The sequence below is a fragment of the Micromesistius poutassou genome, assembly GCF_964030765.1.
Source record: "Micromesistius poutassou genome assembly, chromosome: 2".
In the NCBI taxonomy this organism is placed as follows: domain Eukaryota; kingdom Metazoa; phylum Chordata; class Actinopteri; order Gadiformes; family Gadidae; genus Micromesistius; species Micromesistius poutassou.
The window spans coordinates 15,859,488-15,874,521 of NC_140272.1; the positions used below are offsets into that span (position 1 = coordinate 15,859,488).

The 15,034-nt window shown below is 50.3% G+C and overlaps 1 protein-coding gene across 1 annotated transcript; it reads left to right on the top strand.

Annotated features, from left to right (window-relative positions):
* Window positions 1–660: 660 nt before the first annotated feature.
* On the top strand, window positions 661–14,891 carry LOC311338194 (uncharacterized protein; the record flags this gene model as incomplete). Its single annotated transcript, XM_084463435.1, has 10 exons — window positions 661–717; window positions 899–1,103; window positions 8,875–9,210; window positions 10,360–10,572; window positions 10,951–11,156; window positions 11,406–11,517; window positions 11,725–11,834; window positions 12,000–13,526; window positions 13,707–13,890; window positions 14,215–14,891. 10 exons carry the CDS (start codon window positions 661–663, stop codon window positions 14,889–14,891), a joined length of 3,627 nt encoding a protein of 1,208 aa, XP_084319561.1.
* Between the last annotated feature and the right edge of the window lie 143 nt (window positions 14,892–15,034).

Here is a 15,034-nt window from a genome sequence, read left to right on the forward strand (position 1 = left end):
ATAGGGTTAGGGTGATCCCTTAACCCTAACACTAACCCCACCACCCCTTGCCCTAGCCCCTATGCAAATGCTATATAATAATGCTTATTACAGCACTGGCTTGTATTAAATAATGGTTAATTAATATCCCTTTATTGTAAATTGTTACCAAAATAAGAATAAAACAAAAAATGACATCATATAATTCAATGTATTGTGTACTTTTCATATTCTCTAAATATTTATATTGACTAAATGTCATTAAACTGTGACTGTATAAATCTAAAAGTCTTTCAGCTCGCTCCATCACCGTTTAACACACTTAAATCCAACGATAACCACCTCAATGTACCGGCGGTGAGGGTTCAGATAAAGGCTGTTATCAATGTCAGGCTCACCACTACTAAAAAAAGTATGACCCTGTACAGATGTGGAAAGCACATCTGTACCATACCCAACATATTTGTAGCGCCCTTAAAACAAATCACCCATGGAACGCAACAAAAAGCGTCAAGTCATGTAGAACCAGCCAACCCCGAGCCCACATTATATAGCTGTTAAGCTCAAAGAGAACTTTTATTTCAAGCGTATCCCCTATTAAAAAAGAAAAGTACTTTTGTCTTCCTGACGAGAGTGTTTTAATATTCAAAAGGAGCCACTATGCTGTGGTTTCTTGCGCCAATGTACAAAATAAGGAGCCACATCAAAAAGCCCAAGCAGTTCCCCGAGCATTCTCACGTCAGGAAAAAAAAAATAGAGAAAAGAGAGGAAAAACAAAATTTGGGAGGGGGGGTATTTATAGAGTGGTGTGAGAGAGTCTGCAATGACAGGCGTCTAATAAAGTGGCGTTTTGGGTTTTGATTCACGGTGCGGTCGAGCCCACGAGTCCCTTTGTGACCGTTAGTGCATTCCTCCACAGCCCCAATCCCTCGCCTGCTACACGGAAACCTCATGTCAGGGAACAGCCAGGCTAGGGTACAGGCCCCTGGGGCACCGGCCCCTGGGTGCAGGGTACAGGCCCCTAGGTGCAGGGTACCGGCCACTGGATGTAGGGTACAGGCCCCTGGGGTACCGGCCCCTGGGTGCAGGGTACCGGCCCCTGGGTGCAGGGTACAGGCCCCTAGGTGCAGGGTACAGGCCCCTAGGTGCAGGGTACTGGCCACTGGATGTAGGGTATAGCCCCTGGGGTACAGGCCACTGGGTGCAGGGTACAATCCCTGGGGTACAGGCCAGAGGGAGCAGGGTACAATCCCTGGGGTACAGGCCACTGGGTGCAGGGTACAATCCCTGGGGTACAGGCCACTGGGTGCAGGGTACAATCCCTGGGGTACAGGCCACTGGGTGCAGGGCCCCTTTGGGCAGGGGGCTGAGTGCACTCTGCAGGATGTTCTCCCTTAAAGCCAATGCAAACTCTCTTTTGCATTGTGTGTGTGTGTGTGTATATCTTATTCACACACACACACACTCATACCGACTCTTGTTTCTAACACCATGATGTGTGTGTTGTGGTTGTACCAAACTGTGCTAAGTCATAAAGTGTCTGATATATTTGTTTGTAAACTTGAAATATTGAAATCTGTGCACACCAACTAATCAACAAGTCCTTTAGAAAGCGAGCAGCAGCTCGCGGCGGGCATAGCGTCGCACAGCGCTATCTCGATGCGAGCCCGCGTGTCTCTAGCCGTAGCCTAGCTGTAAACCAGGAAGTAGACGGTAGGAAGAAGGGGAAGGCAGTGGACCACAGAGGTTGCCGGCACTCATCGCCGCTCGCACCTCCTTCATGCAAAGGGGAAGGAACTGCCACCGCAAGATCTCTCTCACGCTCGTTTTAGACACCTATTGAAACACACTGTTGCACACCGGAGGGAGAGTGAACACAATGCACATCTCTTTGCATCACCGCGTTGATCGGTTGAGTCGTGTTTATTCTGCCCCGACATTGAATCACGTGGGTCACGTGATGCCGCTTCCTGCACACGCCTGTTTCCATAGGAGCGCCGCGATGACGAGCGTCCACCTTTTGTGGTTGTGGTCGTGTACGTCTGTACGTTTGTGTCTTTGTGTCGCAATCATCACCATAATATCCTTCCCTCGCGTAAGGAATGGGGGGCAGTGTCTCGGTGTTTTCTTGACATAAATCAAAGGTCAACAGTTTAAACGTGCATTGTTATATCGTTACATACATAGTATGCAGAGGGTCACTGGGCTTGGGCTATTGTTGTGTGCTTCCTTGAAGTCGCTAACCAGCTCAGCTCAGCAGATGTACTTTACCGAAGGGCTTTCAGTGACATGAAAAGCAGTGGCCAATTTGGGAGCCATTCTACGGACAGTGTTTTCAGATGTGGAAGCCCTGACACACTTTACTCAGTAACACAGTTTGTTAAGAGCAGGGCTCTTCAAATGTTTGCCTTGGGCCATGGAGGCTACTGTGAGGATGTCTCTATGGGACAGTGACTTGCAAGCAGCAGTCGCACTAATAGGGCCAGTGGTTTGAAAGTCAATATGTTTTATCAATGAAGGGATGTTTGGACTGGAGCTATAGGCTGTGTCTCCAAAAAAGAATTTAAGTTACCAACAAACACACACACACACATGTCAGATGCACACACACGCACGCACACACACACACACACACACACACACACACACACACACACACACACACACACACACACACACACACACATACACTCTGGCTCTCTCTCTCTCTCTCTCTCTCTCTCTCTCTCTCTCATTCCTTCACACTTTAAAGAAAGCACTCGTACACACACACACACACACACACTGTTGATTGTTATCCTTTGACCAGCATATGATTCTTTCATCAAGCGTGCTTCTGCAACCTTTAACTAGTTTATGGAATATTTTGTTGTTCCAGCTTTTGTTTATTTTATTCATGTCCTGTCTGCACACTCTTCACAATCATACATCTGTACATATAGATGCCCCCAATGCCCTGTGTGTGTGTGTGTGTGTGTGTGTGTGTGTGTGTGTGTGTGTGTGTGTGTGTGTGTGTGTGTGTGTGTGTGGGCCTGAGTGTATTCATGTGAACGCGTGAAGCCAAGAGATAGAGAATATGTTTTGTGTGTGTGTGTGTGTGTGTGTGTGTGTGTGTGTGTGTGTTAGAGGGCTAGAGAGACTGTGGGTATGTGTGTGTGTGTTGCTCACCCCATGCTGCAAGCTCTCAAGAGCTGCTGTGGGAAATTCCCCCCACCGTTGCTTTTTTACATATGTGGTAGGATCTGTTTGACACACACAATCCTCTCTAATGCTCCTGTCATCCATTCTAATATCTCTCAGTATTTCCAATTCAGTTCTTTCCATCTCGTCCCCTCCAATGTCTCTTTCCATGATATAAGCAAGTTAGCAGAGCTCTCTCACCTTTTTTTCTTGCCTGTATCTCTGGAGGTTTATCTTTGACTAATATCACGCCATGTAACCAAGCTGTCATATACAGGTATGATCAGGCAGGTCTCATGCGGTATAAATGCTCCCTCAACATGCTCAAGTGCAACACGCCTCATGACCATGGCCCTGTGTGAGTTGCTAGTTGAAGCTTATAGTTATTGTCATATATCCATAATGACAAACAGCAGACAAAATGCAATAATATCCATGTCTAAATAGATGCAGACTCAAACAGAACCTATAGACTCCACTGCGTGACTCCCTCATGTCGATTTGCTCAACGGTTTGGTTTTTCACCATCTCTGGACAAAAATCTGGCACTGAGCTATGTCATCACACTGCAACAAACATCATGTTCAGATGTATGTCCGCTCCTTTGGTGCTCCCATGATGTCATCTACAGTCAGCGAATTAGGATACTCACGCCACCTAAGTTATTATCAACACCGCCACACAAAAGACAATTTTTTCCACATCAGTGCTTTCCGTGAAGTGTGGATAGGTGATGGTGGCATTTTGAAAAGTGTTGCTTGCCTAACCAGCTGTTTCAAAGTCAGCAGTGCATTGACTATTAAAGGTCAAACATGTTCGAAAGGTGTCGCAAGGGAGTGCGTAACGTATTCACTCGGAATGTGAAACTCTACAGTGAGAGCAGATGGAACGATATTGATAATATTGTTTAGTTGTTTTGTTGGAGTTGTCATCGTGGTAGCTGCCTGCTTTTCAGTGTAGCTTGCGCCGGAGAGGAAAAACAGAGAGGACTCTGTCCCTGAGAGAACGAGAGTTTGCGTCGCACATGAGACGAGAAACATTAAGTGGGCGTCATCTAACGTTGTGGTGGCTTTTGACTCATTCTACAAAAGTGAGAAGGACGTTTTTTTTTTAACTCGTTCACACAATACGTTTTTTTTGTTTATTTTTCTATCGAGGGCACGTCAGATTTTTGGTGCTAATTTAAAGCAGAATTAGTTTTCAGAGAAGATGCAGATGCATATGGATGCCTGGACTGAGCAGCTGAGATAGGTATAGTACAACAACTAAATGCTTATGGGTTAGGTATGTGTCATGTCTGTTTGTGTGGGGGTCTCTCATAGCTCTTATGTGGTGATTTAGTCTTTAACATCACACCAAGGCTCTCAACCTTATGAAACTATGACAAACATTGAGAAGAACAAAAGATTTCATGTGCATGATGCAATTTCGAAAATGATATAGCACAGTTATTTCCCTTAATGTAACATAGTGTGCCTTTAATGTAGCTAGGTATTTAGTTGTACATAACAATTATTTTCTGGATCAAAATAATCAAAACAATGGATGACATTTTGAATAAATTGTAATGATTTACTATAAATAAAAGATTGCTATTGTTTGTGCTTCAAAAGAAACCACATAAAAATAATAAATCTAAATAAACATGTGTCAATGGAGGAATAACCATATGGCATCAAAACTAAATTTAACTAAACACATTTTGAACCAATTCCCTGCAAATTCAATTCCCTGTTTATAAATATAGCTTTTCTGTATAATTTTCTGCTCATCCATGTTTAATCTTAATACACAATTCAAACACAACACCAAATGCTTTGGTGAAAGTTGTATAATAATAATAATAATAATAATAATAATAATAACAATGTTCATCATCAATCATCAACAACATTATCAATAATAATACAATTATTAATTGTATGTCTACTATTTGTAATTCTAGCTATATAAAATCAGTAGAAATGGAAACAATTATGTAGCAATGGAACATACTTTTTGCCTGTTGCAATTTCAAAACCAAGAGAAACAAACAAGGTAATTCCTCCGTAATTATTGTGTACTTAGCATTGCACCACATAATTACTAAGTGAATACAAGGTCACATGTGCGCTATAAAATAAACTGTAGTTCAGGGTGCTATTGTAGATGGCCTTCGCACTGTAAACAGAGCAGTGTACAGTATTTAAAATCAAACAACGACCCCAGAATGTTTCCTCTGGCAAAGGACAACGCAATTACAACATTGAGAGACCCTTTTTTTATTGATTGCTTGCATGGGACCTGTTTTGTTATGTGTATCTTTTTCATAGGAATCCTGTAATTTATAACTAATGAATCTAATTCTCCTGTGTAACCATCAAACATTTATGTTTGATGATTTATTCTTTGATTATGAGCAACACTCTTCATCTGTGCATATTTGAAGAAAATTTAAAAAGCTGAACCAAAATACATAGTTAGGCCTATTCAAAATCAAGCTAAACAAAAATGTGTATGCTGATGAAAGGAGCTTATTGACATTTGGGGGCCCTGGATCCAAATGGCTTGTATACTCCTTCATTTTTAGTGGCGGCTAGATAACTAGGAATAGCAACATGTCGGGGATTATCTTTGTGTGAAAGAAACAAACGAAAACCTCCAGAACCGATTGGGTTCCCAGACTCCGAAAGAACCCTTCAACGGTATTTCTAGGCTAGGCACCGGGCAGATCCTTTCACCGAAAATACCAAATACATACCGCCATTAGTCATTCTCAGAGTGAGTGAGAGTAAGATTACAAGAAAGCCATTGTGATTGCTGGGATCGTATTGTTGTCAGGCCATCAGACACGGTCCCTGAAGGTCTGAGCCGTCGTGGAGCATGAGGCAGCACGGCTCAGCTCGTTCGCTCTCGATATGACTCAAGCTCTTCCCACACACGCTACAGCTCGCCGTGGCAACATGCTCTGTTTGGCTCGCGCAGCTGCTGCTGCTGCCGCCGCCGCCGCCGTGGCCCCAAACGTGTTGTGCTTTGGTTGTCTGCTGTGTGTGTAATGTCGGCCGACAATGTTGAGCTGACAGAAAGAGGTATAGCGTCGCGTTCGATGGTCAATATTAAAATACGACAACTTTGTAGCCACGGCACGGCATGAGAAATAAATGATCTGCACCCGAGCGCCCCCCGTGTACGTACACACGTGAACTCACAAAACATTGATCATGTACGCGCACACACACACACACACACACACACACACACACAAACGTACGTTCGCACACAAAGCCAAAACCCCCTGCGCCGTTCAAAGATTGTCTTAAAGAAAAGAGCTGGTGAAGAATGTACTTGCCATCCAAATAAATAAATCAACAGGGCCAATAATGAAAGCCATGCCTGCTCCGTGCTGCTTTAATGACAGCCCGTGTAAGGGCCCACTGTCACTCACTGTCATGTGTGGGAAAATGAGAGCCAATTTGAGGATAATCCGGACCAGATTGTCGCTCTTTCAGGAGCCCCGGTGGTCATTCCTATCAGGCACAGGCATCTCCGCGGGCCTGATAAGTTCCCCCAAAACTACATTCATTTAACATCCTAGCTACGCCTTTTTTTTATTATTTTTTTTTTAAGGGAGCCGGTCTGGAGAATCCGCGCACACACACCACCCCGCCGGGTATACCACACTTGGATCGTTTTTTTTCCAGTGTTTGTGTGTTTGTGTGTGTGCTTGTGTGCGTGTGTGTGTGTGTGTGTGTGTGTGTGTGTGCTTGTGTGTGTGTGTGTGTGTGTGCTTGTGTGTGTGTGTGTGTGTGTGTGTGTGCTTGTGTGTGTGTGTGTGTGTGTGTGTGTGTGTGTGCGTGTGTGCGCTTATGTGTGTGCGTGTGTGTGTGTGTGTGTGCTTATGTGTGTGTGTATGTGTGTTTGGGAGCCCCCCCGCGCGTCCCCTTCTCTTTGGTGTACACTACACTAGTCATAGCTGAAGTGCAATGACTAAATTCAGGGGGCTAATTTTGATATTTTGATGTGTGTGATGAAGATCACAGAGGAAGTCATATCCAACTTGAGGCCACCCCCGCGGTGTCCTTCAGGTAACACACGTAGAATACATAAAATACATCGAAACAAAGTGAACACAACGCGGTTCGCTCCTCAACCCCTACGACTCACGGCGTCTGCGTCATTAAAAAGACGCGTGTGAGTAAGTATTTTCACGGCGTCGACATTTGACATTTCTCTGGAGGCGAGTGTTACTAGAGGCAGCCTCCCCTTGACAACAATTAGGCTTTGGTTAATTATTTATTTTCTGTTTCAAAGGCGTCGTTCAGGAGCCTCATTGGACAGGGCAATAGTCGTTACTCGGGACGGGGATTAGATATTGCCAATCAGTGGCGGGCGAGGCAGAGAGTCCTCAAAGCAGCCTGGGAAATCAGAGCCAACAGTTGAAATCCCAGCCATGTGTTTGTGATTGTCATTTATTGTGTTTGGGAACAAAAGAAAAAAAGGGTCTCTCCAATAGTGGGGCAACGTTTTATGCTTTTGCCGTTTTATCAAAACGCACATAGACACAAATCACATGCACGCACATACACACACATACGCACCACACACATACATACAAACGCACACACACACATACACACAAACACATGATACACACACAAACGCACGTACGCACACACATACGCACACACACACACACACACACACACACACACCCAAAGCACACACATGCACACCCGGCACACACACTCACATACACTCGTGCACACAGGTGGCCTCACTTGCCCCCACACACCCACAGTAATTAATCATATGTAAATGAACCACTTCAATGTGACACCTACACAGGCATGCACCGTGGCCCTTTGCAGTTTAACACCCACTCGAAAAAAGCAAGAAAGCATTTTGAAAAAATGCTGAAATCATGCATCTTACATTTTGGACAAAGGGAACCGTTTATTTCTGTGTGTTTCATTATTGAGCAGAAGTAAAATATTACAGGTCTGCTGTTGGTTTGAAAGTCACCCCCTGTGGAGAATTGTTTCTGTAATCTCCCGGTTACCAGCGTAAAGCCCTTCTCTTTAGTGTTGAATATCTACTGGGCTGTCCAGGTTACACAGCAAGAGGAGCCCATCTGCCTTGTGTTGATCACAACCCACACATCAAACTACATAAAAATCAGATGAAATATCGGTGTGTAAAAAGAAACACATTGTACAACTTGACATAAAGGATATTCTGTTGCCTTTTCCTTAAAGTGTAATGGGATACTGCAGAAATACAAAAATCGAGGAGAAACGTATAATTATTGTGTTTTTCATGTTTTTGAAGTTAAATGTCACGTAAGAAATACCAGAATTTATGAAAGTCTTGTAATTTGTGGTGGAAGACTAAGAAGTCCCCTTTGTAATGTTATAATCCACGGCTCCAACAATGGAAAACCGTATCGAAACATTTCAACCTGTTAAATTTCCATTGTGATCTATGATGAATATTCAAATAAATAACACATTCAATTGGTATGAGATTCAATATAGACCTATAACGTTAAAATGTGGCTCGTATAGGAAACATTTATTTCAAAATACCTTCATAACCTGTCTCAACCATCATATATAAATAAATATGACATTATTAAAATATAGTATGTCTCTGCACATGGACAATATAATTAACTCTCTCTCTCTCTCTCTCTCTCTCTCTCTGTGTCTCTGTGTCTCTCTCCCGTCCCGCCCCCAGTGGAGCGGGTGTGTTCGCTGGGCTCCGAGGGGGAGGATGAGACGGGGGGAGGCGTGTGGAGCATGGAGCCCCAGGACTGCCAGGGGAGCCCAGACAGCCTGACCCCCAGCCACGAGATGGTGAACACGGCCAGCCCCTGCACCCGCTCAGCGCCACCGCCGCCCCCGCCGCCCACACCGCCGCCGCCGCCACCACGCAGCCTCAGCAGCCACGATGGCAGGCACCCCTGGGCCCTGCAGACCGCCCACCCGGTGGGGGGCGGGGACGACGAGGGGGCCGTCACCCTCCTGACCCCCAGAGACGGGGAACACCAGCAGGGATCCGTCGCTTATCAAAGTAAGGGTCCGGAACACAATGCAGATCTTTAGTGTCACCGTAGTGCAGGCGGTAAACGGGCCTCATGAGCTGTGATGCATGACGGTTCACAGATATCTGATCGAAACGCCCGGCTGGCTGATAAGATAAGACATCTCCATCGTTCGCTTCTCAGAGACCCAAGGGCAGTTTTTCTGCCCGGCACAAATATTATCTTAGACATGACACATCGTGATTATTATTCTTTTTTTAAGCGTTTGTTGTTGGGTACAACAGGTAAAAATGTTGACTTCTCACAACGCCCCCCCCCCCCCCCCTAGAAACACCTTCTGACCAACTCCTCCAATCAGGGCCTTTTCTGCCAGACATTCGTTTATTTTGCTTCTTCATTCCCCCCCCCCCCCCGCCCCATTTCTCTTTGAAAAGCCTATGAGAAAGCATGACAAAAGAACTCATCCCACACAATGTCACAATGTTTCCAACGCATCAAAGAGATGACGTTACGCTGCTGAAATCCGAGCCCAGCGACACGCGGCTTTCCCTTTTATTTAGCCCCGATCAAAGGGCCCGGCGCGGCTTTCCCTTCCTAACAATCACTTAGCTCCCTCGCCTCTCCTGATGCGGCCCCTCCTGATGAAGGCAAAGCGCCGATTTTACACGAGCCCACCGCAGCCACTCTTCCCCCCCCCCCCCCACCCCGTCCACGACATCTGCAAACATTTGAAAAATCTTCGTCAGGCTTCGTGGCGGCGCTGTCTGTAAGCAAAAAAAAAAAAAAAAACTTGCCCCAGTCGGGAATATAAGCAACTTTCCCAGTGTGCTCCGGTCGTGTACGGACAGGGGGGCTTTCTGTCCCTCGTCCCTCCTCTCTCGCTGTCGTCCAACGCACTCGAGGGCCCTGACGGTTGTGTAGAAATATCTTTCATTCATTTTGCGGTGCCAGGATATCAGATGACGAATACAAATGCAAATCAAATGCAACGCATCGCCGAGTTGATTATGTTGTATCAAATGTTACACATCTGAGAGACTCCACCGCGCGTGTCTTTCTCTTGTAAAATGTCCACACACATCTTCAAATTCCCGACAAGATCTCCTTGGAGACCCACACTCATCTCACTCACACCCCACACACTCAACACTCACACCTCCCGTTGCTCCTCTCTCCAGGTAAGACCACAGACTTCCCGTGTGCCTTAGAGGACCTGGCCCACTACGAGTTCCTGGCCCAGCTGAGGAAGGCCACCAACTCGGACGCCATCCAAAATGGCGGCGGCTCCCTCTACCACCACCTCCACCACCCGCACGGCGGCAGCCGGCACGAGGAGCTGCCTCCTGCCATCTGGTCCCCAGGGGCCCAGCACCACTCCCCTGAAACACTCGGTAGGGTTAGCACTCACACCCACACACACACACACACACACGCACACACCCACACGCACACACCCACACGCACACACACACACACACACATGCACACACACGTGCACAAACAAAAACACACACATGCGCACGGCCACACACGCGCGCACCCACGCAGGCTTGGGAGGATTTGACGCATGGACGTTTTCAATTCAGAGTACGTTGTTAATTGTGAAACGGTATGAATGATTCACGTCTCTCTCTCTCTCGGTCCCTGTGATCTATCTGTCTGTCTCTCTCTCTCTCTGTCACAACCTCTTACACACTCAAAACCGCGGTCCTGTGAACGTATTGTTTTTCCGAACGAGCCTGATCTCATGTGGATGCTGGTTGTTCCAGACGTGACGGAGGGTGCGAGGGGCCCGCACGTGTCCTGTCCCTTCTGCCAGAGGAGCTACCTGCAGGGGCCGGCCCTCAGGCAGCACGTCAGATCCTGCCAGGAGAAGCACGCCGAGCACATGGTCTGCCCGCTCTGTGGCTACACTGCCACCTGCAGGGCCCAGATGGAACGGCACCTGGTGCTGCACAACCAGGTCCACGACAAGGTGAGCTGCCCCCCCCCCATGAGTAGGGGGCCTTGAACACTGTTGAACGCTGAGATTCAATTGTTGTGATTAACCACCTTTGAAATAACTATTGAAACAACGGCTAACAACTATTGATCCGTGTGGTGCTTCACATATTCATTCATGTAATAACAACAGAGAATACTTATTTTGATGAGTGAACTGAAAACGGTGACTGAAAAGAATGAATGAACGTGATGGTAAACGCCTCCGCCTTGTTGGTTGTAGAATTCCATCAGCTCGGACCAGGGCCCTGAGACCAGGAAGTTCAAATGCCAGCAGTGCGGCAAGGCCTTCAAGTACAAACACCACCTCAAAGAACACCTCCGCATTCACAGCGGTAAGAAGCCATGTCCTCGATCCCACCCATCACAAGGCATTATCAACACACACATTGTCATCAAACATTTAACAGTCGAACAAGAAAACCAAACAGCAAACAGAGCAAACATGACACTCAACCAAACCACGTGGCGAGTGTGAGACATAACCCTGTGCGTCCCGCCCCCCCCCCCCCCCCCCCCCCCCCCTGTCCCGCCCCCTCCAGGTGAGAAGCCGTACGAGTGCTCCAACTGCAAGAAGCGCTTCTCTCACTCGGGCTCCTACAGCTCCCACCTGAGCAGCAAAAAGTGCCTGAGTGGTGGAGGAGGAGGAGGAGGAGGAGGGGGAGGAGGCGGAGGAGGAAACATGGCTGAAGCTGCGGGCATCTTCAACGGCCTCGTCAAAGCCTCCCACTTCCTCCCTAACCACCACCACCACCACCACCACCGACACCAACACCACCACCTCCCCTTCCCCGCGTCTCCCCCTGCCGACGGGGAGAGGAACTCCAACGGCAGGCACTCTCCGTTTTCCCCCGGCTCCTCGGACGGCCTGGTGTTCCTGGACTCCCAGCAGCAGCAGCAGCAGCAGCAGCTGTTGTTGTCCCCGCAGGACGGCCCCCAGAAGCCCTCTGCGTTCCAGAGGGCCGGGGGCTTCTCCGGGCTGTGGGACCCCGTGGCGGAGCTCTCCCTGAGGGCCAACGTGTTCAAGAGCGCCGCCCTGCTGCCGTACCTCCAGTCAGGGGCCAAGTTTGAGGAGGTCCTGCAGAAGATGCTCCACAGAGAGGGCAAGAGACCCCGGGAGGAGGAGGAGGAGGAGCAGGAGGAGCGGGAGGAGCAGGGGGAGTTGGAGGAGGAGGGGAGGCAGGGGGAGGACGAGGAGGAGAGAGCTAGAGCCGGAGGAGCGGGAGGAGAAAGGGGAGCCACCGCGGAGAAGAAGAGGAGGGTCGCGGAAAACGGAGGCGGGACGGCCGACGAGGCGTCCGGGTCTCCGGACGGGGGGAGGGCGAGGAGAGGGAGCGGGGTGAGGGGGGCGGAAGGGGAGGTGGGGGGCCACGCCGCAGCGGGGGTGACGTGCCGCTGGTGCCTGCAGCTCTTCCCCAACGCGGTCGTGCTCCTGCAGCACGAGCGCTACCTCTGCAAGGTGACCCCCGGCCCGGGCCCTCGCGGCAAGGGTCCCGCCTCGCCGCCCCTCCTCTTCTCCGGGGCCTCCTTCCCGCCCGACGGCCGCCCTGCGGGCGCGTCGCCCCGGCGGCAGAGGCCCCCCCACCAGCGGCACTCGGCCCCCCAGCAGCAGCAGCTCCTGTTCGCCGTGCAGGCCTCGCCGACGCGGCCCCGCCCCGACGCCCCGTCTCCATACTCCTACTGGCCCGGGCAGCCCGGCCGCAGCCCCGCGCAGCCCCTCAGCCCGGCGTCCGCGCAGCTGCCCTCCCCCAGGGCGCGGATCAGAGTCCCCCCCGCCGGGTTCGGCTCCCCCCTGGGCCTCACGGACCCCTCCGGCCGCCGGCCCCCGGGGGTCTCCCCGCCTCAGCAACACCGGCTCAAGAGAAGCTGGCCCGGGGGGTCCCAGAACGAGCCTCTGGACCTCTCGCTGCCCAGGCAGCCCTCCTCCTCTGGCGGCGGCGGCGGCGGCGGCGGCCACGCCGAGGGCCAGACCTCCAACGGAACGCCCGCCACGGAGGAGAGGGCGGCGGTGGAGGCCCAGCAGATGACCAGACTCCAGAGTCCCGGCCGGCCCCTCTTACACCAGCACCTGGCCTTCGGCGGGGGAGGCGGCGGCGGTGGCGTTGGCGGTGGCGTTGGCGGTGGCGTTGGCGGCGGCGTGCCCATGTTTGGATACAACGGGTTCTCGCTGCTCGGCCCCATGGCCCAGACGGCGCTGGGCCTGCAGGGACACAAGGGCCTGGCGTCCCTTCCCCTGGGTCGCCCGGCGCACAGCGCCGACTTCCTCTCGCCGATGGCCTACGTGATGGAGAGAGACACCGAGGCCATGTTGAAGAAAATCCACCAGGACAGGCATGCTCTTGTGGTAAGAACGTTTCCCCCCCCACCCCCCCCCTTTAGTTTACAGGAAGCAGTGAATACTGTCAATTTGAACCAAACTAAACACAGACATGGTTAAAGCAAGGGGGGGGGGGGGGCATAAGGCATACGTTACAGAGGAGTTTTCTTTATACTTTTTTTTTTTTTTTTGGCTTGTGCTACCCAGAGTGAGGCCTTGAGTCGCGGCGTGCTGGACTACCGCTCCCTGGGGGACGAGGGACCAGATGGGGAGGCGGGGCCGGGCCGGAAGAGGCTGAGGAAGACGGAGGAAGGGCTGTACGCCTGCGACATCTGCCAGAAGACCTTCCAGAAGAGCAGCTCGCTCCTGCGGCACAAATATGAGCACACAGGTATGTAATGCCCCGGCTCCTCCTACCTGCTGCACAATTAGTGGGGAGGGAGTCTGGGAGGATAAGGGAAAACAATAGACTCAATGTCATCATTCAATGTACCGGCGTGTCAAGGGAGAGGCTGAAAACCCTCCAAAAAAAACTAAAACAGACTAGCATGCACATTTTATGTGTGTCATTTAAGGGCAATAAAAATCGAATAGGGTTCACTTTTATGATCGGGGTAAACAACCGAATGATGGAACAGCTTTCAATATAAAAAAACAAAGCAATCCCCCCCACACATTATATATTATTACTTTATGTTTGATTGCTTCATTACAGGCAAACGTCCTCACGAGTGCCAGATCTGCAGCAAGGCGTTCAAGCACAAGCACCACCTCATAGAGCACAGCCGGCTGCACTCGGGAGAGAAGCCCTACCAGTGTGACAAGTGTGGCAAGCGCTTCTCCCACTCGGGCTCCTACTCCCAGCACATGAACCACCGCTACGCCTACTGCAGCCGGGACCAGGAGCCCGACCAGGACGCCGACCAGGACCCCGACATGCCCCTCACCCCGGGGACGGGCAGCGATTTCGGGGCGCGACTGGCCGGCGAGACCCCGCCCTCTCTGGAGGACTCGCGGACCCCTCACTCCTTCCTCAGCGACTCCAGCTTGGACGGGGGGCACGCGGGGCTGATGAGCAGGGAGGAGGAGGAGGAGGAGGAGGAGGAGGAAGAGGAGGAAGAGGAGGATGGTTACAACGTTATTGTGGACAGGATGAGTGACAGTTGCGCGGAGGAGGCACGGAAAGGTCTGCTGGGAGGAGAGGAAGCAGGGGGGCGGGGCCCGGGGGAGCGGTGGGCCGTGCAGGACCACCAGGCCCACGGCCTTCTGCTGCACGGGCTGGGAGGGGACAGGGGGGCGGAGAGAGTGGAGCTCCTGCAGTGGAGCGACAAGACGGGCGAACAGAACGCAGCTGTGGAACATAAACTGGGCCTGGACGCCGCTGAATCGTGAAGCGACAAAGTCAATTCGTATACTTTTTTTTAAACGTTTATATTATGCGTGTCCTTTTGTTATTGTTGTCCTCCATGCGTCCATCTAGCGTAGCCCTATATTTATGCCGGATAAAATATCCTCATCTTTCTGTCAACTCATTA